The sequence below is a fragment of the Poecilia mexicana genome, unplaced genomic scaffold (genome assembly GCF_051168715.1).
Source record: "Poecilia mexicana isolate PSO_F unplaced genomic scaffold, ASM5116871v1 scaffold_4, whole genome shotgun sequence".
In the NCBI taxonomy this organism is placed as follows: Eukaryota; Metazoa; Chordata; class Actinopteri; order Cyprinodontiformes; family Poeciliidae; genus Poecilia; species Poecilia mexicana.
The window spans coordinates 19,425,596-19,450,876 of NW_028263373.1; the positions used below are offsets into that span (position 1 = coordinate 19,425,596).

Consider the following 25,281-nt stretch of genomic DNA (forward strand, 5'->3'; position numbering starts at 1 on the left):
CTCTTAGTGTATTTTCCTAGTATTTTGGACTCACTATTTTATGTTAAAAGAAGTGAGAATATTTAGTGGAGTGGCTTATGATATACTATATATATTTTTTTATACAATAAGCAATGAAATTCTAAAAGACATGAGGCCACCTCAGAATGATGATATGCATACCACATTAAACAAAGTGCAATTAAAACAGATGGGAAGAGCGAACAGGAGGTCCTACCTGAACTCTAGTGAGATGTAGGTACATCACACAGGCCACGTGGAAACACACACACAGCACCAGCAGCAGCAACACCAAGACCCCCCTGACAAATAGAAACAAGGATCTAAAACACATCCAAAAGTTTTCACTTAGATAAACAAAGAATGAGTAAGTGTGTTAGGGATGCTCGTACTGTGGGATCATTAGCAGATAGATAAGGCCAAACAGGGCACCCAGGATCAGAGAGAGAACCACCGCACTGATGAAATGGTCATCATACACCTGGTGATACTGGGGAAACATAGAGACTGTAAGAAGTTGAAGATGCAAGAGCAGTATGTCGCACATCACTCATGACAAAGGAATAAATTGGGCCATGACTTTGATGTAAGTGAGCTATGCAAGTGAGCTTGCATCTATTGCAAAGAAAATGTAAAATGCTGACTGCTCAGAAGTGCTTCACACAACCCCAGCTGAAAAAAACAAACTTCTGCTGAAATCATCCATTAACTCATTACAGACGTTCAGTAACACAGATTGATTGTGGTGGCTATCCCAAAGCTGACAGCTGTGACTGGTCAGTTCCACCGTCCTGTCCATAAGAAAGTTCAATTTTACCAGTAAATCACAAGCTCAAAGGAACCTTTAAAAATACTTTCTTTATTAAAACTTAAACAGGGAAACTCTAAATCAAAGTGTATGTGAGCTTCCTATAGATATTGGATTTCAAATGTTTCAATCTGGCTCTGAACTTACTTTAATTAGCTGTATTTCAGTTCATTTTTAAAGCTCTGATGTTGTTAGATCTAAATTTGCCCAGCAGTGATGAAGTCCTGAACTCTGTAAAAGAAAATGTGTTGTGTGGGAGTGAACCAAATCATTACATTAATTTGTGTCTTTCTGTTTTCCCTGCTTAATTTATTTCCTGAAGGATAACTTTTTTTTTTCAGTTCAGTTTTAATTTTGATCTACCTGAACATTTTAAATCCTCTGTAACCAGTTTCACAAACAGACAAGCCGTCCTGGGTCTCCTTTATAACACTACCCACACACACACACACACACGAGAAGGATGTCACGTGTGTCGCACAGACGTTCCCAAATCATTATCTGAAACCCCTCCTGAGAGGGTGGGTGGATTCTTCATACAAACACACACACAGACACACGAGTGCGCGCGCACACACGCAGACAACAAGCGTGGGAGAAACAGAATTATAAAGTGTGTAGGGCATGATGTGCAGGAATGAGACAGAGGGAGGCAGATCATGCAGTCACGAAGCAGTTTTCCTCATGTGTAATAAGGAAAAGTTCATATTTGATGTATGCGTGTGTGTAAATGTAAAGCAAATGTTTCCCTACAGGTGTGTGCATAGCCTCACCCTGCGCTCCCTGTCTCTGCTACTGTAAAACAGGGTGAAGTGGTTCAGATCTGATGTCCCAGACTCGGTCTGCCGTGCTTCGATGAGCCGGCCGATGTAGCGATTGACTCGTGTGGCCGGGGAGTGCTGCACGGCTGTGGCCGAGAAGGATGTCCGACTCTTCAGCTTCTCCGATGCAGTCCGCAAGGCTCGCCGCTGTCAGACAGGAAAAGACAGCGCCATCACTCAATGCACAGGTAGGCTTCAAATTGAAGGTCAGGCACACAGATTTAGAGCTTGGTCAGCAGGAGTCTTGGAGTATTTAAACATAAATAGACAAACATTGTTCTCTAAAGGTAGGGATTTTTTTTTACATTGCTTACCAAATTGTCCCTGAACCAAGAATAAGGTAACTTAAGGTAATTCAGTCATTCAACAATATTTGTAATGTAATGTAAAAAAAAAAAAAAAACCCTAAAGTAACTCAAATAGACATTGCCTTAGTAACCTCAGTTTGCATGTTACATGTCGACGTTTGTGTCAGGACAGTTGGAAAATTAGTGAATAAATCTAAGTTGAGAAAACATTTTCTTTCTAAATAGAAATGCCAGCAGGGCTTCATTTTACAAAGTTGAATCTGAATAAAACACAAGACTTCAGAAATACTGTTCTTGGGACAGATCAGACTCAATAGATATGCTTCACTGCAATTCAGACCACTATGTCGACAGAAAATCAAACACATATCCGCACAAACACCTCATACTAACTGCCAAGCACGGTGCCAAAAGATGGGTCATTTGGAGTTTTTCAGCTACAGCACATGTGTCAATCTCAAGGCCCGCGGGCCACATGTGGCCCGCCATGTCATTTTATGTGCCCCCCAGCATTTTATAGGCCCATGTTTGATTTAAAATAGGGTTTGAGCACGAATTGACTACAAACTACATCTCCCACAATGCATTCCGATTGTTACCAGCCAACATTACGGCTTCTCGCCACTAGAGACCAGCAGAGTCACCTCAAGCTGCTTATTGATTTTCCCAGCAAATAAAACTGAGACATCGACAATCTAACATCAAAACGTCCAAGAAAAGAAACATCGATTTACAAGTAAGACTGTGAATGAAGATGTGTGTGAGTTGGTATCAGGGCGGCAGGTCGCGCTAGACTTTTTTTGTTATCCGTTATCTTGACCGACAACATAAAAAGAAAATCGGTCATGTACTATTTTTATCCGTGAAATTACAATCATATTAACATCGGCTATTTAATCGCCTTCATGCGGTTTAGTTAATATTCACCGTAAATCCAGATCCCATCACAAATTAAGCAGATAAATGTATCTACATTTTTCTCGTAGTGACAAAAACCACCCCAATAACTTTTAATAAATTAAATTAAGCGACTTCACTTAAATTAGCATCACTTCAGCCGCTGTGGTTTGAACGCACTTCCTCCTGGTTCCCATCTGCAGAAAAATCTGCACTAATTCATCAGTTAGTTGGATCTGTCTGATCCAAACAGATCAACTGAACTCTGTGAGTGTTTTACCCTGAGCGGTCCGGTGTGCGCTTTTACCAGGATTTTTATTTATTTATTTATTTATTGCGTGGTTTCGCTTCTCCGAAACCGACAGATGTTATGTCTGCAGCTCCTCCAGGACGCCGCTCTCCTGGGCGTTCTGGACTCTGTAGAACCATTTGTCTCTGCTAATGACATCTTCAATACATTTTTTGATCCCAGGGTTATTTTATGGACTGAACAGACAGAAACAGTTACCATTATACATTTTGAACTGTTGATTTTATTTTTGAACCATTTTTTTATGGTTCAAAAATACATTTTTAAATTGTTGATTTTATTTTTGAACCATTTTTTATTGTAAAGTGTTGATTTTATTTTTGAACCATTTTTTTTTATTGATCTTATTTTTGAACTGTTTTTAATTGTAAAGTGTTGATTTTATTTTTGAACCCTTATTTATTTTGAAGTGTTGATTGCCTGAAAGACCTTACACATGAATTGCCCCATATGGGGTTTGAACCCATGACCTCAGCATTACCAGCATGGTGCTCTAACCTGCTGAGCTAACTCACCTACCTTACAAACTGTTGAGTTTCCATGGATTTAAGAAGAATTTACATGATCTTACCACAATGAAGATTTGATAAAAGTGCTTATATTCTAATGTTTTTTCAAAACAACATACATGATATTTTATTTTCCAGAGATTTTTTTATTTTGAAGTGTTGATATTATTTTTGAACCATTTTTAATTTTCAAGTGTTGATTGTATTTCAGAGATATTTTTTATTTCAATGTGTTAATTTTATTTTTGAACCATTTTTTATTTGTAAGAATTGATTTTATTTTTTAGCCATTTAGCCAAGTCTCTGTAGAACCATTTGTCTCTGCTAATGACATCTTCAATACAATTGTTTGATCCCAGGCTTAGTTTATTGACTGTAATGTGAAATTAGGCACAAGTATAAGTCTGGCAGTTTATTCACCAAGTTACTGTGCTCTCTGAGAGGATCTGTTGTATAAGTATTTGACATTGTTCCATGCCCATTGACATTAGTCTCTAACAAAATGTGGATCATCTACCAGGAACACTGCAAAGATCCTGAGTTTCTGTAGTGTAGTGGTTATCACGTTTGCTTTACATGCAAAAAGTCTCTGGTTCGAAACCAGACAGAAACAGATTTAGTCTATTCTATTCATCACAGGTGTTTACTAAAGGTCAACAAGGGTTCTGTGGTGTCATGGTCTGTACACTGAATCCAGGCATCTGAGTGCAAACCTCAGTTGAAATTTTCATTCGTTGCATCTCACATTATCAACTTTGGAACCTCAAACTGAAACAAAGCAGAGAAGTTCAGTTTCTGTAGTGTAGTGTAGTGGTTATCACGTTTGCTTTACATGCAAAAGGTTTCTGGTTCAAAACCAGTCAGAAATGGTTTTTGTAGGTTATGCATCTCTTGGGGTGCAGTGAGACAACAAGAGCCTTCCCCTTTCATGATGGTTCATTTGCCAATTGACTTCAATGTAGGCTTCTTTGAAATCGCAGCTACTTTACTTCAGTTACCAATTGGTAGTTCTATGGCGTAATGCACATGTGTCAAACATGCATTACACCATGTTTGACACATGCACTGTGTTCAAAAATGCTGGGGGGCCACATGTGGCCCCCCAGCATTTTATAGGTTGATGATTGACTTAAAATAGGTTTTGAGCACGAATTGACTACAAACTACATTTCAACCAAAGGTTTGTATTCAGAAAGAATGTTTTTAATTAATTGATTTCAGTTGCCTCTGAGACTAAATCTTTGCGTAAAGTCTATAATGTCTGCCCATGTGACTTGTTTTTATTATTTGCTTGCTCACCTTTAAACACTGATTTAAATATTGTAATTTTTAAACTGAGCAGTAATTTTACATCCATGGAAACCCAAATGTAATATTTAAAACTTCAATACATAAAATCAGTTATTTAACAATATGAGGTGGTGTTTAATTTATTTTTAACATTGCATTTTATACATTTATGCTAGGGGTGCCCAAGTCTAGTTTTCCAGAGCTACCATCTACAACTTTAGATGCATTCCTTCTCTAACACACCTGGACCATTGACTCATTATAAGCCTCTACAGAACTGAATGAGGGAAGTCAACCTTTTGTCTGGGGTATTTTAGCAGGGATGCACTCCTGATTTGTACCGTCAATGTGGCCCGTTGAGGGTGGCCAATATGCTTTAGAGGCCCTTGGTGAAATTGAGTTTGACACCCCTGAGCTACAGGATCAAAGTGTTTTTCAGTCAATGAGTGGACCATGAGCTTCTCTGTATACAGATGTCTTTTAGAGTGAAATATGTGGGTATATGACCAACAACAAAATCCTCGTCAAAAGTGGTACAAACACTGGAGCACAACATGTCTAAACCACCCAGGACAGTAAGGTTAAGTTTTCAAAAATATATTTTACTTTTTCCCAGGTTTTGCTCAACTAAAAAAAATAGCATTTTTCAACAACAAACCACCAACAAAAAAGAATTTAAAAACTTCTAGAAGAAGTCAGAATAGTTATATTTTAACAAGTCACTGAAATTAATATTTTTAACTCCAAACGTCACTTAAGTCGACACTTTGTTTCAAGATCAACACATCCCAGTGTTATAATTCTATGCTAAGCTCTTCAGTGTCACAATGCCAGGATTTTGTCTACTTGGATAATCATGTAACAATGTGCATAATGCTATTAGAGGAGAGGATACCAGACTGTGGGTGATTACCAGCATACATAATGCAACGTCATCAGAATTGAGAGGTACTAATAATCTGGCCGAGCTCACACAGCTGGACGGATTAAAGGTACTGGGCTATTTCTGACGACCAGACATTGTGATGCAAAGACCCCGACTGACCGACCCACAGAGGAACAAGCCATCAAACAGAGTTACTGCTGTGTTGAGAATCCAGATGACTTTTCTAAAAGAAAACTTAATTCAGTAACAAATGCGCAGCTGCTTTGGTAATAAGATGCACACTTTCCATGAAGGTCCACTTTTCTTGCATGGGTCCATTAAATATTCTCCCAAAAATCTTCAACATTCGGTGTATAAAGTCATACTCTAGTCATATTCTAATTGCTTAAAACATTACCTATAAGTGCTATGCTTTGGATTCTATGAATGAGACAGGATTTGGGTGCTGCAGTGTGTGAGCCATTTGTTTATTCAAGATATTGTTTGTTTACATCATATCTCATTACTTGCCTTTGTCTGGGGTATGTCTGGCCTTTGTGTGTGTTGGTTCTACACAACTCTCTCATGGATTAATTTTTGCCTCTTTTCCCTTTTATTGTTTATATTGTTGAAAAATGAGTCATATCTGAGGCAAATAATATTTGGACTACTTCAGATATTGATATTGGTTGCTCTGTGATAAAACTTTGATGCATTTTGGTGTAATTATGGCAGGCAAGCCACTCCTGTGAAGCTTATGGTATGTTTTTTTTTTTTTTTTTTTTTCCAATCACTTGATAAACTGCTCAATATTTATAAGTCTAAAGCAAAAATGTCGTAGAATTAAGTTTTTTAAAATTTATTTATTCAGTCTTGTCTTTATTGCAACATTAACCAATATCTTATTTTCTTGAAACTGTGCAGACCTACTTCATAACTAGTGTTGCCATGGTTACCTTAATAATATCATTGCTAATTTAACTTAGTAATACTAAAATTATTTTAAAAAATACACAATAAATAAAATGAGATTCTTGTAGAAAACATGTCTTTTATGCAAATATTCTTTGGTAAAAGCATTAATTTCTGCAGAGCTAAAGTGATGTGAATAAAGACATCTTGTTTCATCCTGTCCAATGTAATGTAGCAATGCAGTATGTATAATGTAAAAATATTCATTAATCTTAATCATAATGCTTAATGAACCTGTGTGTAGATTGGAGACTCCACAACCATTTTGAAGGGCTAGAAAAATGGAGAGATCTCGAGCCAGGTTGAGCAAGTCACATACCTTGTCGTCGTCCTCGCAGGTCATGACGTTAGAGAAGGGGATCTCGGCCTTAAACATCTTCCTACAGTGCATGAGCTGCACCAGCAGGTAGCACACCGTCTTGAACTTCATCCTCTTGGCTGGTTTGATGTCTGACAGGATAATCCCAGGAAAAATCTGAAAGTTGAGACAACAGGTGGTGTTAGCAATAATAGTAAACTGGACCTATTTTAACCCTTGTGTGTGCGAGGACTGAGGCAAACATAGAGGACTATGGCAAATGATACAACTTTTACGTGTGTGGGGTCGCTTGGACCCCATTTCTACATACAAGGGTTAACTCCCATCTTTCCAGGTTCTAATATATTATATATAAGGCTACAAAATCTCAACATCTCAAGCTTTTGCTTGCGTATGCATGCTTGCGTATTTTTGAGGATTTAAACACTATGACACGCATACAAGCACTCACACACGCACACACACTGACAGTGCACATGTGCAGTGTGTGAGAGACAGTTTTACTACCCATGTGTACGCCAGCTTAGCACATGCTCTGTCTCTCCCTCTGCATGAGAGGATTATTATTACTGTACGACACTGACAGCTGTGGCACTTCTCAAGTTTTTGTTGGTGAGTAAAAAGGAGCATGAAAGAGGCGTTGAACCGTACTTTACGTCTGTGCGAAGGCACAATGAAGAATGTCTCGATATGGTGCTTCTGCAGGAAGGCGTGCCTCTCGTGGCCAAAGCCTGGTTCCACTTCATAGTCTCCGTTCAAACACTCCAGGGTGGTCCTCGTGATGTGCACCTTACTGGGAGCAAGATGAAAGTAGTTAGTGTTAAAAGTAGCCGCTGAGGTCTTAAATCATTTCCTTCCTCATTATTTTTATCAGGCTAATAGCCCCTCAGTTTGCTCAAAACTCTTCACAGTAAGAACATTTTCATCCTAATGACTCATTTAATCTTATGTGGAGAGGTAAAATCTTATCACCCAACATAAAACATTGGACCAAACTGGGCCAAAGAGATGACCTCATTTCACAGTGTTTTTAATGCAAATCTCCTTGTTACTGTACATGGGTTTTCGTAAACTGAAATTTATTACCAACGCTCAGCCCTGTTTCTGGTTCTCGATGCTGTATTTTTAGAGGAAAAATCCCACGAAGGCTTTAAATAATTTCAGAATATTATGAATAATGTGACTTCAGAAGGAATAAGACATTTTATTCATATCTTTGGACATGTAGCTACACCAGTTGATTTAATATAGTCTCTTTGATTATTTTCCAAAGACAAAAAGGGGCTCAGAACTCGTTCCTGAGGTAAGTCCTGTCCCACCTTCAACCAGTCAGTAGCATCTGTTGAATTCTGGTCATTTTTTAGCAATATTTCTCAACGAAAAAGACCCCTTGAATAAACAGAAACATATTGCCAGTATCATCAAAAGACACCTAATTAGTAAGTAATCAACCTATGGCCTCAGAGATTTTTTAGAGAACATAAGGGAACAAACAGCATCATAATCAGGTCAGGGATTAAGTTGAGGAGAACGTCAGACCAAAGTTTATCTGTTTGACATGTATGTTTGAACAAAAAACAAAAAATCTCCACATCATTCTGACCGCCTAGAATGAGACTTGGTGCCAGCAGCATCATGCTGTGGGGCAGCTTTGCCTCTGCAGTGACAGAGAATCTTTTCAGAGTTGATGAAAACTGATAAAAACAGAAAAAAACAACAACAAAAAAACCATTGGAGCAAAGCTTGATCCTGTAGAGCTGGTTACACTGATGATGATCAGTTAATCCAGTGCATTTGATTAGCAGCACCTGGCTGCTAATTTCCCTTTCAAATTGAGTTGTAGCCGCAAGGGCATAGTTATTCCTTTTTTCATACACAGCTTTTTGGTTTCCTAATTAGGAAATCCAGCTGCAGTCAGCAGTGCTTGAAGTACATCGACATCTGGCTAATCTTATTCATTTCTGACTCCCCATAATTCTTTATACAGAACACAACTTAAATGTAATTGACACATTTTGAACACAGTTTTTTTTTCCCCTTTCTTTTCCCTGCGAGTGCTGCTTCATTTCAGCCTGACAGGTTCTGACAGGCGGTACTGACCCAGGCAGCCCACCAGCCTCCATCACATTTGCCAGTGTGACATCGTTTGACCAGACATCGTACTGCCACTTCCTCAGGCCCAACACACCACACAGGACTCGTCCTGTATGCAGCCCAACACGCATGTTCAGGTCCACTTCGGTTGCTTCCACCACTGACCTGTTGGAAGACAGAAAACATTTCTGTAACACTTTATTTGAAGGGGCTTGAATAAGACTGACATGACACTGTCATAAACATGACATAGCACATGTCATGAACATAAATAAGCTTTCATGAATATTTATAACTGTTGTCATAAAGCGTCATTCGGTAAATTATGACACTTTTAATACAAAGTTGACATTATTCAAAATGTCTTTGTTATGACAACTTGACATTAACCAAGAAATCATTACTGATATTAATTTGTTATAAAAGTATTACTGATTGCACTTTAAAAATTAGGTATCTTTATGTTATTAAAGGTAAAGTTTAAACAGTAATGATTTCCTGGTTAATGTCAAGTTGTCATAACAAAGACATTTTGAATAATGTCAACTTTGTATTAAAAGTGTCATAATTTACCGAATGACTCTTTATGACAACAGTCATAAATATTCATGAAGACTTATTCATGTTCATGACAGGTGTTATGTCATGTTTATGAAAGTGTCATGACAGTCTTATTCACCCCCCTTCAAATAAAGTGTTACCAACATTTCAAATTACGCAAGATAAATGGAAATGATCATCGCTAACGCCGAAAAATTCTGATCACACACTCCTTCGCAGATTTGTAAAAGATTTGTTCATTTCAAGTACCACTTTTTAAAACTAAAATGTAACTTGAATAATTTTAATGCTTTAATGAAACTAAAAAGATATAATAGAAATAATGGCTAAATTTTGCTCGCACCCTCCTTCACTGTGGCTTGGTTCAGCCTTAGTTAACGACTGCATCACTGTTTAATTTGGAAATAAAAGTCACTTCATCTCAGCATGATTTTCTAGAAAGTATGAAACATAAATTTATCTGAAACCGTTTTTAACTGTTTAAACAGTGCTGCATCACTCTCTCTCTCTCTCTCTCTCTCTCTCTCTCTCTCTCTCTATATATATATATATATATATATATATATATATATATATATATATATATATATATATATATACAGCCATCACTTTTAACTTTACATTGCAGCTCTTTTACAGTAGGCCTATAGCACAGTCTTACAGCGAAACCTTTCCTCTCCAGTGAACCACCTCAGCTTTTCATCGATATCTGTCACTTTGACGTGACGTGGAGCTGAAGAAATTTGAGAGCAGCAAAGGCTTTACAAATGGTGGGTTTGTGTGTTTATACAAAAGGAATGAAAAAGTAAAAGTGCCAGCCAAGTTAAAGGAGGGATCTCTCTCTCTCTCTCTCTCTCTCTCTCTCTCTCTCTCTCTCATCCACACACACACGCGAATGGGTGAGTATGCACAGCAGAAGTCTGCCCTCTGAGATAAAGCATTCCTTCAGCTGCATCCCTCCACTCTGACACAGCAGCAGGGGACAAACAGGTCAGGTGAGTGTTCATTTGAGACAACAAGGTAAAGGTGCCATTTATTTGTGTCAACGTGCTTGAAAGAGAATGTGTGCTGGTGTCCGTGTTTTTTTTTTTTTCTTTTCAAGGTGTTTTTGGTTTCTCTGTAGTTTGGGTCTTCTTTAAAATTACTACAGAGACCAAAAATCTTTCAGGTAATCTGTCACATACAGAAACACTCCCCTTCGTCCTTCAGCTGGCTTGAGCTGCCAGTCAGCTGTATACGATGCTGAGGAAGAGGAAATCCCTGCACCCCCAGGTAAAAAAGGGAAATGTTTGCAAACACCACATATGAATGTTTTCACTTTGAATCAGTTGGTTTGGTTTGGTCTGTGGCCATATTTGTCATATTTTATCCGAATCCATGGGTACAAATGGTACAAACAATATAATGCATTTGAATTAAATGACACTGTGAAGTAATTTGTGAAAGACAACAATAAGCCAAAGAGCAAGAAGATGGCAACTATGACACCCCCTTTAAAAATTGCATTTTACATAATTTGTACATGTTTTTCAAAACTCCTCCAATAAGTACAGTATTTTGTATGTTATTTTTTGTAAATTTGGGGTCAGATTTAAATAATAATATATAGAATGAAAATTAGCAGCGTCTAGTTTTATTTTACAATTATTGCAAATAAACCGTTTTGTTTATTTGTTCTTCCCTGAGACTAAGCAAGGTAACAGTAGATCTAACTCAAACTTTTTAATCATGGTACTCTTACTTTTATTTTAACTTCTCTTCTTATTTTCATGTCTGCTGACAAAATCAGTTTTACACTTTGATGAACCACCAAACAGTTGACTTTGTCACTGAAAACAGTATAATTTTCTTTATCTAAAAAAGATTTAGATTTGGTTTTCAGGAACTCGTCAAACACTTGTAGAAACTTGGTTTCTATCTGAGATCATGTACAATAAAATATTTGAATTTCCAGAAATCTCAATTAACTTTGTTGTATTTCTCTTTTGGGTACATAAACCTAGAAGAACATCTAAAGACTGAAATTAAAGGAACCGAAATTATTAAGTTGAGAATTTATTTAAAACAAATAAAAGTCAAAGTGAAAAGTTCAATACATTATTGTCCTTCAAAGAAGAATTAATCACTTTCCCTTAACCTAGAACCCGACGGACCCACCGGTGGGTCCAGCTGCCACGTGACCTCGGCTCGCTCTGTAAACAAAGGCTCCACGTGCCTTTAATTTTTTTTTTTTTTTTTATTATCCGCTAAAAGAGGCTTTAATCTTTCAAAAACTATTCCACATAAAGGTTTTGCCCAAAATGTTAAGATTTATTTATACCCCCTGAGGGTGTAAGAGGTATTAAGTAACACCTTCTGTGATCCCACGCAGGCCTGTCAGGGATGAATTTGTTTTCACTGGTATTCGTTACTTACGCAATTGTATCAATCATATCCAATCCCATCTCCACACAGCAATGGGCATGGTCTGCCTTGGGTTGTGTAAGTCCTGACACACAATAGTAACAGTCCCCCAATATTTTTATGCGTCTGCAGTGATTCTCCTGCAAAGACATGAAGAAGAGTACAATTGAAGACTTAAAACATGAAGCACTTAGTTCAGTTCTTTGGAGAGACCAATTTATCCAAATTTTAAAACATGCAATATCCTTTAAAGTGAAGTGGCTTCATAACCAATGAAGAACTTGTTTTTCATGATTGACATGATGTCAATGTGCAAAATTGCTGCAGAGCAAACATTTGACAATTGCAAAATTATTGCCATTTATACAAATAAGAATTCACTTACAACTTTTAGATGAAGGTGCTTACATGTGTTGTGCACACATCTAAGTCAAATAATGATGTAATTAGCAGGACATTGCAGAACTTGACAGTACACAAAATGGTGTCAATATTTTCAATATTTTAGATTGGTGAATATTTAGCCAAAGCCATACTAAGTCACAAACCTTTCAACTTCCAACTAAGGTTGGACGTAGCTTAATATTCAAGCATCACCACCAAATGAAAACAGAATGACAATGACAACTAAACCACATCAGCTGAAAAAATATTGTTTTTCCCACTCATAAAAAACGTTTTTTAATATTTTCTGTGCCATTATCATTTCTCTTATATATTTTGAATTCTAAAAAAAATATTTTAAAGCCCCTAATTTTTTCAATAAGTCCCAGTTCCAACTTTAAGAACCAAGAACTAGATCAGAAATTTTATATCAATATGTGTTGTTTCACCCCAACAACTCAATAGTTCATTGACTCACATCAAAAAATTTACGTTTCAAAATTGCTTCTCTTAGTTCAGTTGAAAACAAGGAAGAGGCAATTAAAAAAAAAAAAAAAACACTGGACAAAATTAAAATGCTTCTACATTTGTCAGCTAAATCTTCAACATCAACGAACATCAACTCCTTCCACCTGACACATGACTGACGCAGTCTACGAGCTGCAGCTGCGCCACTGATCATGTAAATCAGAAATGGTGGTTGTGAAACAATTTGTGTGTTTGTTGTTGGGGCCAACTCTAATTGCTCCGACATGCTCTTGAAGTAGAATCCCGCCCACACGTTCCCCCGACAGATCTTTCTATTTGTCACAGAGCACATTGAGCGCAGAGCTGTTGAAGTCAGAACACGTACAGAAATAAACTCACACCTTAGCAGCACATTACCAGTCAAGAAAACACAAACAGCCGCATTCTTACATGCGAACACCCTGTACTACACTGTACTTCAATTTGGTTTCATGCACAGGGTTCCCTGTCTCACTCGGTTATCAGACATAATGATGGCAAACCCTACAAAGCTTCCCCTGCAGGCAGCCTGTGAGTGACAAACACACATACGTGCACGCAAACACCCACGTGCACACAGATATAGGGAGGATTCATGGCGACTGCAGGGTGAGAGGCAGAGATGAGAAGAGAGAAGATGGGGTGCTCTGGTTTTCTGCTCACGGGAGCAGAAAGATTTTGGCGTGGGAGGATATGAGAATTCGGAACGTGGATGATTATCCCTGCCCAAGGATCAGAAAAGTGTGTTTGTGTGTGCGTATTTGTGCATCTGCATGAGAAGAAATGAGAGAGGAGTCGTCAACTGACAAAAAGATACGACTCAGGAGAACAGGAGCATTGTTTGCTTTCCGGGAAAAAAAAAAATAATAAAAAAAAACATTGAGAGTTTAAACCTGCTGACTTAGAGGCCAGGGTGATGCATGCCTGCCTTCACCTGTCACCTGGTTGAAGGTTTTGTTTAGGTTTGTATCCATGGTGGTTAAGTTTAGTTTAAACCCTGAGGGAACAAATGTGTCGTGTAGCGTACAACAGTCAAGCTCAGCAGCTGTGACAGAGCTGGTTTCAAAGCAAATTTCTCTCTGGCTAACGCGACAGGGTATAAATCTCAATTAGGATGCAGCTGCTGCACACATGCATGCAATATATCCTCATCACAAGATGTGCATAATGTGAGTTTGCAGAGCATTAGTTCAGTGCTAGTGAGTCACATATCACCTTATATCTTGCTCTCTCTGCCCCTTCAGTCAGTCTCCCTACGTTAAGCCCTGACTGATTGCGGCAATGGAGAATTAACTCAACAGGGATTATCCTGCAGATCATGTGACTTTTCCCATGTGCATGTGCATGGTTGTTATAAAATGTGAGTAAAATCATCTGATGAGATCTTCTGGCCTTGAGGCAGGAGAGGTTAGGAGAAAGTTCTCAGTGAGAATTTATTCTTATGATTTGTCTGGACCTATATAAAAACAGCATTATATCTGCACAGCACAATTAAAATAAATAATTATGCCAAGCAGTGATAGGTCAAACCAGTAAATTATATGGACAGGAGCCAGCTGAGGTGACATCTGGCTAGCATGACTCCTGGACGCTTCTCTGGTGAAGTGTTTCAACCATGTCCCACTGGGTGGAGACCCAGAGGAAAACAAAGTACACACTGAAGTACTGTTCTTCTCAGCTGACCTGGGAATGCCTTGGGATTCCCCCGAAAGGAGCTGGCCCAAGAGACTGGAGAGAGGAAAGTCTGAAGTAAGCAGAAGAGGGAGGGAGGATGGACGGACGGACGTCAGATAAGATTTTTTTTTTTCAACTACTCATTTTCATTCAAAACTTTTGTTTATATCAACATGTGGCACTGCAAATGAATGAAATAGACAAATAAAGAGGAAATGGAGTCAAACAGAAATGCTTGCCTGAAAGAATTTAAGTGTGGTTTTAAATAATGGAAATGACATTTGGTAGAGAGCCAAGTGGAGAGAGTGGAAAGTCGTGCATCTTAAGGCTTTCAAGCTTGTTTTTGTTCTTATATATCACTCAGTGTAAAGCTGTGATCTTCCTCGAGCGTAGGCATTTTCTCAACCAAGTTCAATCGTCCTTATAAACGGAGGAGGCTTTTCATTTCACTGCCACTTCAGATGCACGGCTTTTAATGAAGTTCTCCTATTAAAAAGTGAACGTCACGACAGAGAAAATATCCTTCTGTTCAACAAGTAGTAGCAGAATAGACCTCCTGTTTAGCAAGTTACAGACTTTACTGCTCATAGCAACAAGATGAGCATGGCGCACACATAATGAAGCGGCTCGCACAAAACTAAAGCTTTTGAGGTTATTTGATCAATCTGGACTATGTTAGTTAATACAGGTCACAAAATCATGATTGTTTTTCTTTGGCACCACTTTTTGAGTTTTAATCACGGTTTTATGAAAATGTATTCAGTGTAGGCTCACATAGTCCACACAGTCACAAGAATCTTGGCCAGTCAAAGAGTGACTCACGGGATCTTCTTAGACTGTTTCAGAAGATAGGGTTTAATACAGACCTCACAGCAACACATTTCCATATAAAGACAGAAGCAAACCCACAGAAAAATGTGTTTCGCATCAATTTATAAAAGAATAATGTGAACACTTGCTTTAGGATAGCAGTAACTTGTAAAGGACTGGCAACCTGTCTAGAGAGTTATCCGCCTCCCGCCGTATCGCAGCAGGGATACCCTCCTCCCTGCAGCTACAACCAAGACAAGACTTCTTCAGAAAATATGTGGATAGATGGAAACAGCGAAGGCGATGTTGTGAGGTTTTAATTTATGTAAGTCGATGATGTCCTCTGAGGTGACCGAAATGGGAACGTGTGTGGCTGTGTGTGGCTCATGCAGTTTTAATATGATTATAGCGGTCTGCCGGCAGATAACCTATCTCTCACCTAATCTCCTTTCCTGGAGAACAACACTGCATTGGCTTACTGGTGCACAGTGTGTGCACGTTAACAGTAGTCTCGGTTGGGCCGCGTCTCACACACACACACGTTTACGCACTCGCACTTAAACAATCCTCCTTCTCAGCCCTCATCTCTCCTCTGTGAAAATCAGCCTTCTCATCTCCTCTTCTTGACCTTCTTCAACTCCTCTTCCTCCTCCTCAGTGTCAGTCGGTATCTCCATCCTCACTTTCACAATTTGGATCAATACATACGTATATGGCTTGGTATAATAAATGAGTTCCAGGGCTCAATAATACATTCAGTTTTCTTGGAGACGAACAGCTTACTGAAACACGAATTCACTAGCTGCCTCCACGGCTGTGGGCTGAGCAGGATGGCTCAGTGACATTACTTCGTAACAAAAGTTATAGAAGAAAGTTTTCAATATTTATTGTCAGCTAAAGTGCACAAATAACACTGCAAAAAATCTGCACCCCGAGCACAGACAGTACAAATAAACTTTAGCTCTTGCAACAGCCCCAGAATTACCTGAATAAAATAAAATAAAATAGAAAGAATTGTTTGGATTTGGAATGTGTGGACAGTTTTAAACTACATTCTTATTGTCAGCAGACAAAATAAATATGAAAAGCTCTTTAGAAAGCAATGGTAGAACTATGCACATTTCAGATATGTCCCAATATCATATTACATTTGTTTAACTAATTGGAAAATAAACTACTAAAACAGACCAAAGAGTAGCAGATAGTACAGAAAGTTCTGTTGGGTTGCCAAAAACTTGGTTCTACCCAAGTAAGTTGGGTAGAACAGTTTTCAAAGTTGCTGAGTTTTCAAAAAAAATTAAAGGGTTTATGAAAAGTGTTAACATTAACAACTTAATGCATTTTGTCAGATTACAAAAGCAAAGCTTAATGATGGAAAAATGTCAGTTTTTAACATTTCTTTACAGACAAAGGTCTGAAAAATGCTGTTTATGTGGTCTTGTCTTAGAAAATAAAACTTTGGCTTGTTTACTGGGAAGAATGAACTGATAATAAAGGTTCCTGGTGATTTTCTTATGGAACTGGTAACGGAGATTTCAGAGGAGATGTTTTTCTTCTCCTTTCACAGAAACTCCTTTGAGCCGGATTTGATTTAGGGACAGAGGAAGAAATTAACCAGAGATGGGTTAATAACTCCCTACAGGATTAAGGTGGAAGGCTCTGTGTACCTGACTGAAAAGACATAAAAGAAGAATTATTTGTGTTAAGTTTCATTTCTTCTTCCTTCTTCTACCTCTTTCTAGCCTGATCTCGGATTTTTCAAAATAAAATATCTAAAGACAAATGTGCATTTCTCTAATAGACTCAGTGTTTCACTAATTAGAAAAGAATATTTAATTATAGTCTCAACCCATTGAAATCCATTCAAGCCACAAGCTTCAAAAGTTTCCTGTTTGCAGTCTGTATAAATACAGTTGTTCTGTGAAGGAGAGGACAGAGAACATGAACCATTTTTGACTAAAATGTTAGAGAAACTTGTTCTGGATCACTTAAACTCATTTAACCTTGCAGCATTCCAAAACAATACAAACACAAAAAAACACTCTGGGATAAGAGCTCATCATATCACAGAAAATCCACTAATAAAGATTACACATGCTTTTGGACTCATCAGATTAAACAGAAGTTTAGCGGTTCTTTTGATTCTTTTAACCACAGCACCCTATAATACATACTTAGACATTGAATATCCTGGAATTGTCAGCTATTTTTTTTTCCAACAATAGAAAATAATAAGGGAAATTGTTCAACTGATCTGTGAAAGGATTTTCATATCAAACATTTTTACATTTTCATCAGGTTGACAAAAAGTTGACTGGGACTCTTATAGCTCCATCTGTTCCATCGCTTGTTTAAATTTCTTTATGTTCTCATTGTCATTTGAAGCCAGATGGGATAATCAAGGAAACTTACCGTTGCCAGTTCATCAAACTTCCCAAAGAGTTCATTCAGCAGCTTGACCAGTTCCTGAGCAGTGCACTGAGAAGCTAAGCTGGTGAATCCCACAATGTCTGCGAACAGGATGCTGGAGGAAAGAACAAGAAGACATTTTAATCTGCATTTTATTCCTCCCTAGACTAACTAAAGTACTTGCTGTTTTAATACAAAAAATGTCAAAAGAGAATGTGGATAGAGCATTGTGCTACTGTGCTGTGTTTTCCATGCTTGCAGCTAAACACACAGATCACTTTAAAGCAAGAGTAATTGGCTAACAGTGATCAGCAATGAAGCAAACAGCAAGTACTATAATCCAATCCCTGATAAGTGAAGGCGTCTTTTAGGCCAGCCGCTAAATCAATTACGGAGCGGAATTGCCTGCTGCTGGCTAACTGAAGTAGTGCACGAAGTAGGTGTTGAAAACCACTTAGCCCCTCATTCATTTGCTCAGAGGCAGCCCAGATGGCAGCAAAACAAGGTGTTATGTATCTTATTGACTCGGTGGAAACTCACTGCTCTCAGTGGAGCATGCATCAAAGCTTGAGTGGGATTTAGCTTAATCATGATAATTGACTCTCGAGTTCTGAGACACCTCATCCAGAAAAAAAATACAGGAAAGTACTCCGCATCATCCGCGTAAGGTTGACATGCTGGCTCGGCTCTGAAGTGGGCGCATTTCAAATTTCCTTTGTGTTCTTTATGCGGAACAGATTTCAGGTGGTGGAGCAAATTTGGGGTCCTGGTGCCTATTAGGACACTAGTGTCAGCTGCATAATTGTAGATAACTAACATTTTTATCAATACATTTTTATGAAGTAACCTATTAGAAACAAAAAGCACTGAAAAACATCAATGTTCAATGGTATAGTTCTGTGCTTTGTAATAAATAATTTCAACCAAGTTCTGGTTTTGTTGCACATGTGATAATCTACTCTGTTCACCGCATGTGTAGACTAAGGAGTAGGGTTTGGTTAAAACCTTGCAGAAGAGTATGCTCTGGATTATATCATATTGATTCATAAAAATCCTGCTTTTTATGATCCATTGTTGAAGCCCCACTATTGTTAGGGTTGTTAATAGGATGTTTTTTTAGAAACTTTCTCATCCAAACACATCAGAATCATAGTGAAGCACGATTTCAGATCCATCCAGATAAATGGTGCCAAACTCTTTTAATTCTTCCTCAGAGATTACAGTTATTGCTCCATTTTCATGTAGAAGACTTTTTTTTTTCCCCCTTCCTGCATCGTGACTATGTCAACCAAGCTCTTTTTGCTGCTTGGTGCAGTTGCTCTGGAGTCTGATGTATGCAAAGCTGGGATCACGACCGTCGCTCAGCTGAAGAGCTCTGTTGTATAATATTTCAGTGAATGGTTCCGTGCTACAGGTCATATTGATGTGTGGATGGTGAGGCGAGAGCAGCAGGGTTGGCCAAGTGCATGTGTGATTAAATGTTCTCAGGGAAACATCAAAGGGACCCTGATCGTGGGTGCAACCCCCCGCACAGCTACATAAAGAATATTTTTCCTACTTTTTTTTTTTTTTTTTTTTTTCCTAAGCCCTGTTCTGATGCGTGTGCTTGCAGCAGAGCCCCGGAGGCGAGCAGGAGCTGGCTTGCAGGAAGAAATAACGGGATATTTGGCGGCGTGCCAGTGTGGTGGCGAGGCTCCTTGCTCCCATGTTGTGATCGCAGAGGAGATGTGCACTCAGAGCTAAAATGATACAGGCAGACAGACAAGAGTTGAGGACTCCCTCTTGACAGAAGTGCTGTTGATATGCTACCTAACACTCGACTCCTACACTAAACAGCACTAATGCGCCTCTCCTTTTCTCTTTACCGCCTCACTGGAATGAAATCAGCTCAGAGTCGGGTCAGGTTCTCACACTCTATGTCAACTGTGAAGTAGAGGGAGCGCAAAAAAAAAAAAGCTAATTAAAAATGCAGGGAAAGACCAGTATTTATTGTATGCCTCAGGTAATGCTCCTTTTACGTTCTCTGGTCATTTGCTCAATTATGATAGACAGGCGGTTAAAATAAAGTCGACTGTTTGCACAAATTTAGCTTTTTTGGACATTTTCCTGTCAAAACCTTTAAAGACAACAATGAAATAAGAAAATCTGATCCATCCTTCCGTCCGTCCATCAATCCATACACCCATACATTCAAACATAATTTAACCTAGGGCTGTGTAATATCGATATTGCAATATATATCGATATTTTCTTTCCTAGAAAAAAAACGATATTCATCCACAAGTATCGTAACATCCAACTGTCACCTTGCTCGCTCACTGCTTGCTTTACCAGAAGAGTGATTAGGTCATCAGGCTTAGAGTGATTCCTTCAGATGTTAAGTGTCAAGGTTAAAAAGGTATCAAACTATTCAGAGCAGGGTACTTGGTGCACTTTATTTATTTTACAAATGCATGTAAGCTACAGTTTGTACTGTTTCAATTAAAAGAAACATGTTTTCTCACCACTTCTTTGATTCATTTTGTCCAGCTGTCGACTTTAAGTCTGTGTCCATGTCCAACCAGAGCCAGGTATTATGTAGTTGGTGCTTTTAATCAGTTTTCAGTTAAATTAATTCAATCCAAATCTAAAATGGTCACAAAATCTTACCAAAATCACTCTGTCCCTCTAAAATCTTTCAGAAAATCGCAAAAGTGTATTGAATTGTATCGATTGCTGAATATTGCAATATATATTGTATCGTGGGCAGAATATTGTGTATCGTATTGTATCGTATCGTGAGATTATTGTATCACTACGGCCCTAATTTAACCTATATATTTTTTGCAGGTTTCTTTTTGAAACCATAAATTATGTACCATGAATTAAGTGAACCTTTTGATTTTTTCAGGGTTTTTATTATATTGTTCCAGTTTAATGTTACTTAATCAATATACAGAAAAGCTCAAGTAAATTGTTAAAATCCCAGAATTATGATAACTTTCATGCCCCAGAAAAGAGGATGTCAGATTCTGACTCAAATGTTACGTGCTAATGCTTCAAAATGATGAAGTTTAAGCATATTTCTAAAAGCCGCCATAGTTTAATAACGGTCCTTCAATCTTTAAAGACAATTGTTTTGTTCCCTTTGAGGGAAAACATAAACTTCTCTCTCTGCAGCTCATGTTTTTTTGGTAACTGAACAACATAGTCTGTTATTCTCTAACTTTTTTTGCTCTGGTTCTGAACTCAGCCCCCTCAGGGGAAACATCTGCTTATATCTTTACCAGTTAGTCTCTAACTGTTTCTGCCTGCTGGTGGTTGCTTAGCTCAATAATTCTTACATTGCACTGAGATGCACAAAAAAATCAGCTTTGGCATTATGTTTGACAGCCAGGAAGATGAAGCAGAAACTGAAACAGGAAGAACTGTCAGAAATTTCAAATTTAAGAGACATGACTACTCTTCTTAACAACTGTTGTTAAGTCAGTTGTTAAGCATTGTTATGTGAATGCTTGGTCTGATTTCCTCTCTGATTGGTAAACCGCAATGTCACACCTGCAATGAAAACACTCTCTATGCACACCTCCTGAGTTGTCATGACATCCCCATACCTGACATTGTCATGGCGCTGGATGTAGATCTTGTGAAAAATTCTCTCTGGTGGCTTCAGGAAGTCCTCCTTCATCTCCATGGCAACATTTCTGGGAAGCAGGCTCATTAGTAGACGCTCCTGAGGAGGGAGGAGGCAAAGGCAGAAAGAAGGCAGTGTTAGGACTTCTAACTGGATTAAACAAAGTCACCAAGAGTTGTCTCTTTCTCGTTGAAGATGTGAAAATTTTATTTTTAGAAATGTAGAGAAAAAAATGTGTTAAACACTGAACTCTTAAGGAATAGTTTCAGTATATTTGCCTTATACAATGTAATCCCCATCTGTGACTGTTTTTTTTTTGTCAGTGAATTAACTTTAAAAATTTTGATTAAGAAACTTCATGTTTTTTTTTTTTTAAATATGCATTATCTATATAAAATTACTACATAACTTAGCTGGGACATTTTTTTCTATAAAAATAACGATGAAACAATTATATTCTGTGTTTGTTTAAACAGAATAAATGAAATAGAAAATAAAAATAGATAAATATATATGAGTAAAATAATCACAAATTCTGCAAATGGTAAGAAGTCCAAAACCATGCCCTGAAGGCAGACAACTAGATAAGGTATAACACAAAACAAGATCAAGATATGTCATAGGGCAACTAATAATGTACTTAAGAGACAGTGAGCAGTGAAAGCAGTTGTGGCATTTGGGAACTGCAGCAGGAGATCCATCCATCCATTTTCTTTACACCCTTGTCCCTTAGTGGGGTTGGGAGGGTTGCTGGTGCCTATCTCCAGCTAACGTTCTGGGCGAGAGGCGGGGTACACCCTGGACAGGTCGCCAGTCTGTCGCAGGGCAACACAGAGACAAACAACCATGCATACACACACTCACACTTAGGGACAATTTGGAGAGGCCAATCAACCTGACATGTTTTTGGACTGTGGGAGGAAACCGGAGTACCCAGAGAAAACCCACGCATGCACAGGGAGAACATGCAAACTCCATGCAGAAAGACCGGGGCCGGGAATCGAACCCAAAACCTTCTTGCTGCAAGGCAACAGCTCTACCAAATGTCAGAGTTAAACAAAGATCCTCTCCACAATATCAGGGATATTTTGCAAAATGCACAATTCATGTGCAAATATCAAACTTCATAAAGTAACTTGTTGGTGCTAAATGAGTGCAAATCTGACTTTATGCATTCTTTTCATTTTAAAACTCAACACATTGGCACATTTACTCATAAGGCAAATAATAAGGCAACAGAGCAAATGCAGTCTCTCTCCGCTGACACAGTTTGTCCACATTTAAGTAATTCATTATGCATGCATACCAGGGAATGCCCAACAGTATTTATGTGTTATGTAAATTACACCCAGAACAAATAGCTTCAAGTTCTCGGAGATGAGAGGTGTTTTAATTAAACGAACTGTGCAAAAAACAAAAATTATATAAATATATAAATAGTTAAGACGGGTGGTTATTTAGGAGCAGAAGAAAAGTTACTAAAAACATCTACTGGGGTGTTTGCTCAGGGATTATGTTTTTGCAAGTAATTCAACATTTCTGAATTGTGTTTAAAATCATGGTGCTCTCTCCATAAGTTAACAATGCAGAATATCTCTGTGGAACATTGTAACCCTGACTTACATATTGTGGCTAATTCTGTAAAGGGATCCACATGCATTATTAAATTTAGAGGCACACTCACAAGTTGGGGGGAAGAAACCAGAGAATTAAAGATAAAACTTTTTTTTTTATTCAGCAATTTAATGAAAACATGTGTTTACGTGTTTATGTTTACTTGTTACATTTTTTTATTTTAATTTTTTAGAAAGGCTGCTGGAGTGCTCAGGGAGAACCCACACATACATGGGGAGAACATGTGTGCGTGGGTACAGTTAACAACTAAAAACACATTTTTATGTATTTATTTTATCTTTTCACAACATCTGCTGGAGGACACCTGCGACCACCTGGTAAAACATTTTACTGACTCCCAGGGGGATACAGTTGAACGCTTTCTCCAAGCTCACAAAACACATATAAACTGGTTGGTTGGGCGAAGTCCCATGTGCCCTCCACATCCCTGCTGATGATGTGGGGCTGTTCCAGTGTTTCACAACCAGGACCAAAAGCATTCTGTCCTTCCTGAATCCAAGGCATTGTTACCGATGGATAAAATTACAAGGATTCTAATTGTTGCTGTACATAATCAAATGCAGCTACCTTATTTCTGTCTGCAGCGCGTTGCTCATTATGTACTCAGCACATTGTTTCCACCAACTTTAAAGGTGGATATTAAGAAGCTAACATATTTCACAAGAACAAATCATAGGAGCTGATGACATTCTGCAACACAGACAAACCAACATGCCATGAAGAGACAGAAGTGTTTTTTATGAGCAGAGTAGATTGTGCAGGCTATCGTGTAACTTTGTATTTTGAAGGATTAAAGAAAGTCATGGTTTCCCACCATCTGTCAGTGGTTTAAAGCAGTGTTTGTGCCACTTATTTGTGCATGTTATCCATCGGTTGACTGCGTAGGGGTGCGCTTACTGTCTCAGCTCAAGACGCCCTATTCAACAGCCAAGTTACAATGATTTTCACAGGTTAAACCAGACCCTCGCACACATTCCACCAGTTCAGTACATCCAATAAGTTCTCAACAAGTTATACAGACAAACCAGACTTCTGAAGACTAAATACATCAAGCTAAAGGTTAACTGACTTAATATTAGCTGAAGACAGAGACGTGAAGAAGACAGGTGAAGGCCAAAGAGTTTATTGACACAAGGATCTTTCTTTTTGTGTGTCGTATGGACCAAAAAACGTCTGTATGTTTGGAGTTCTCTCCTTTTTCGCTCAATCTTTCAACCTTGGTGGTTAGGGGCACATAGGCGGCAACACTGGCTTTTTCAAAGTAAAAAATCCTTTAAAAATTGCAGTAATGTCTGTTTATTTTTTCTGAAATTGGAAAATAAACAGATATTACTGCAGCTATTTTCTTGAGGGGAAAAGACTGAATCCCAAATACAGAATCAACTAATAATGTCAAGATATCAAGAAAAAGACCTTGAACATTCCTGCAGCCTGCAATTAAGCTCCCATCTGCTGTTCTTAACAGGTATCTTTTACATGTGTTTAGTGAAATCTGATTTGTAAATCTGGTGGAAAAATAAAGTTTTTTTTTCCCTTATAAGTTTTTAAACAGGAGTTTCTTTTAAAACCTTACAGCCATGTTAAATAAATTAGAATTTGTAATCCAATGAGACTTATTTGTCACATTAGAATTACTTTTTGAAAGATAAAACCATAAGCAAATATTGAAAGTACTTTTCATTAAGCTCACTTTTAGCCATTTTTAGAATTAAATCCTTGAGCATACGGTGGGGGAGGAATCATTTTTAGTTAAATCTTCCACTACTCTTTGCTCCAGCTTAAGTGAATGTTTTTGATTCTAAAAAGGGATAAAATAAAAAATAAAAAATTAGAATCTTGCTTCTTTAGGAAGTACAGTAATCTCTGCTGCCAGTGGAGTCAGAGTTTATGGGTAGGTTCTTCTGTTTTACTTCAAGTTACAAAGTAAAGAGATTCATTTAGAGACAACATTGACTAATTCTGAGAGAAGGAGCCAAGAATACACCCAGTCCTCATCGATTGGCTCTTTTTTTATTTCCAAAAGATCTGAGTTGCAGCACCACGAAGCATACTTCAAATTCTCACAGGATGTCAAATGACTGTAAACGCACTAT

At 38.1% G+C, this 25,281-nt stretch overlaps 1 protein-coding gene across 1 annotated transcript in view; it reads right to left on the bottom strand.

Annotated features, from left to right (window-relative positions):
- LOC106914433 (adenylate cyclase type 1-like) overlaps positions 1-25,281 on the bottom strand; it is a 50,094-nt gene that overhangs the window by 15,427 nt on the left and 9,386 nt on the right. The window contains exons 3-11 of the mRNA XM_014981220.2: positions 21,534-21,652; positions 17,944-18,055; positions 12,170-12,297; positions 9,200-9,358; positions 7,751-7,892; positions 7,100-7,255; positions 1,582-1,776; positions 393-490; positions 218-302 (exon numbers count right to left, since the gene is read on the bottom strand). Of these exons, the coding sequence (XP_014836706.2) occupies positions 218-302; positions 393-490; positions 1,582-1,776; positions 7,100-7,255; positions 7,751-7,892; positions 9,200-9,358; positions 12,170-12,297; positions 17,944-18,055; positions 21,534-21,652 (1,194 nt within the window). The remainder of the gene's footprint in view (positions 1-217; positions 303-392; positions 491-1,581; positions 1,777-7,099; positions 7,256-7,750; positions 7,893-9,199; positions 9,359-12,169; positions 12,298-17,943; positions 18,056-21,533; positions 21,653-25,281) is intronic.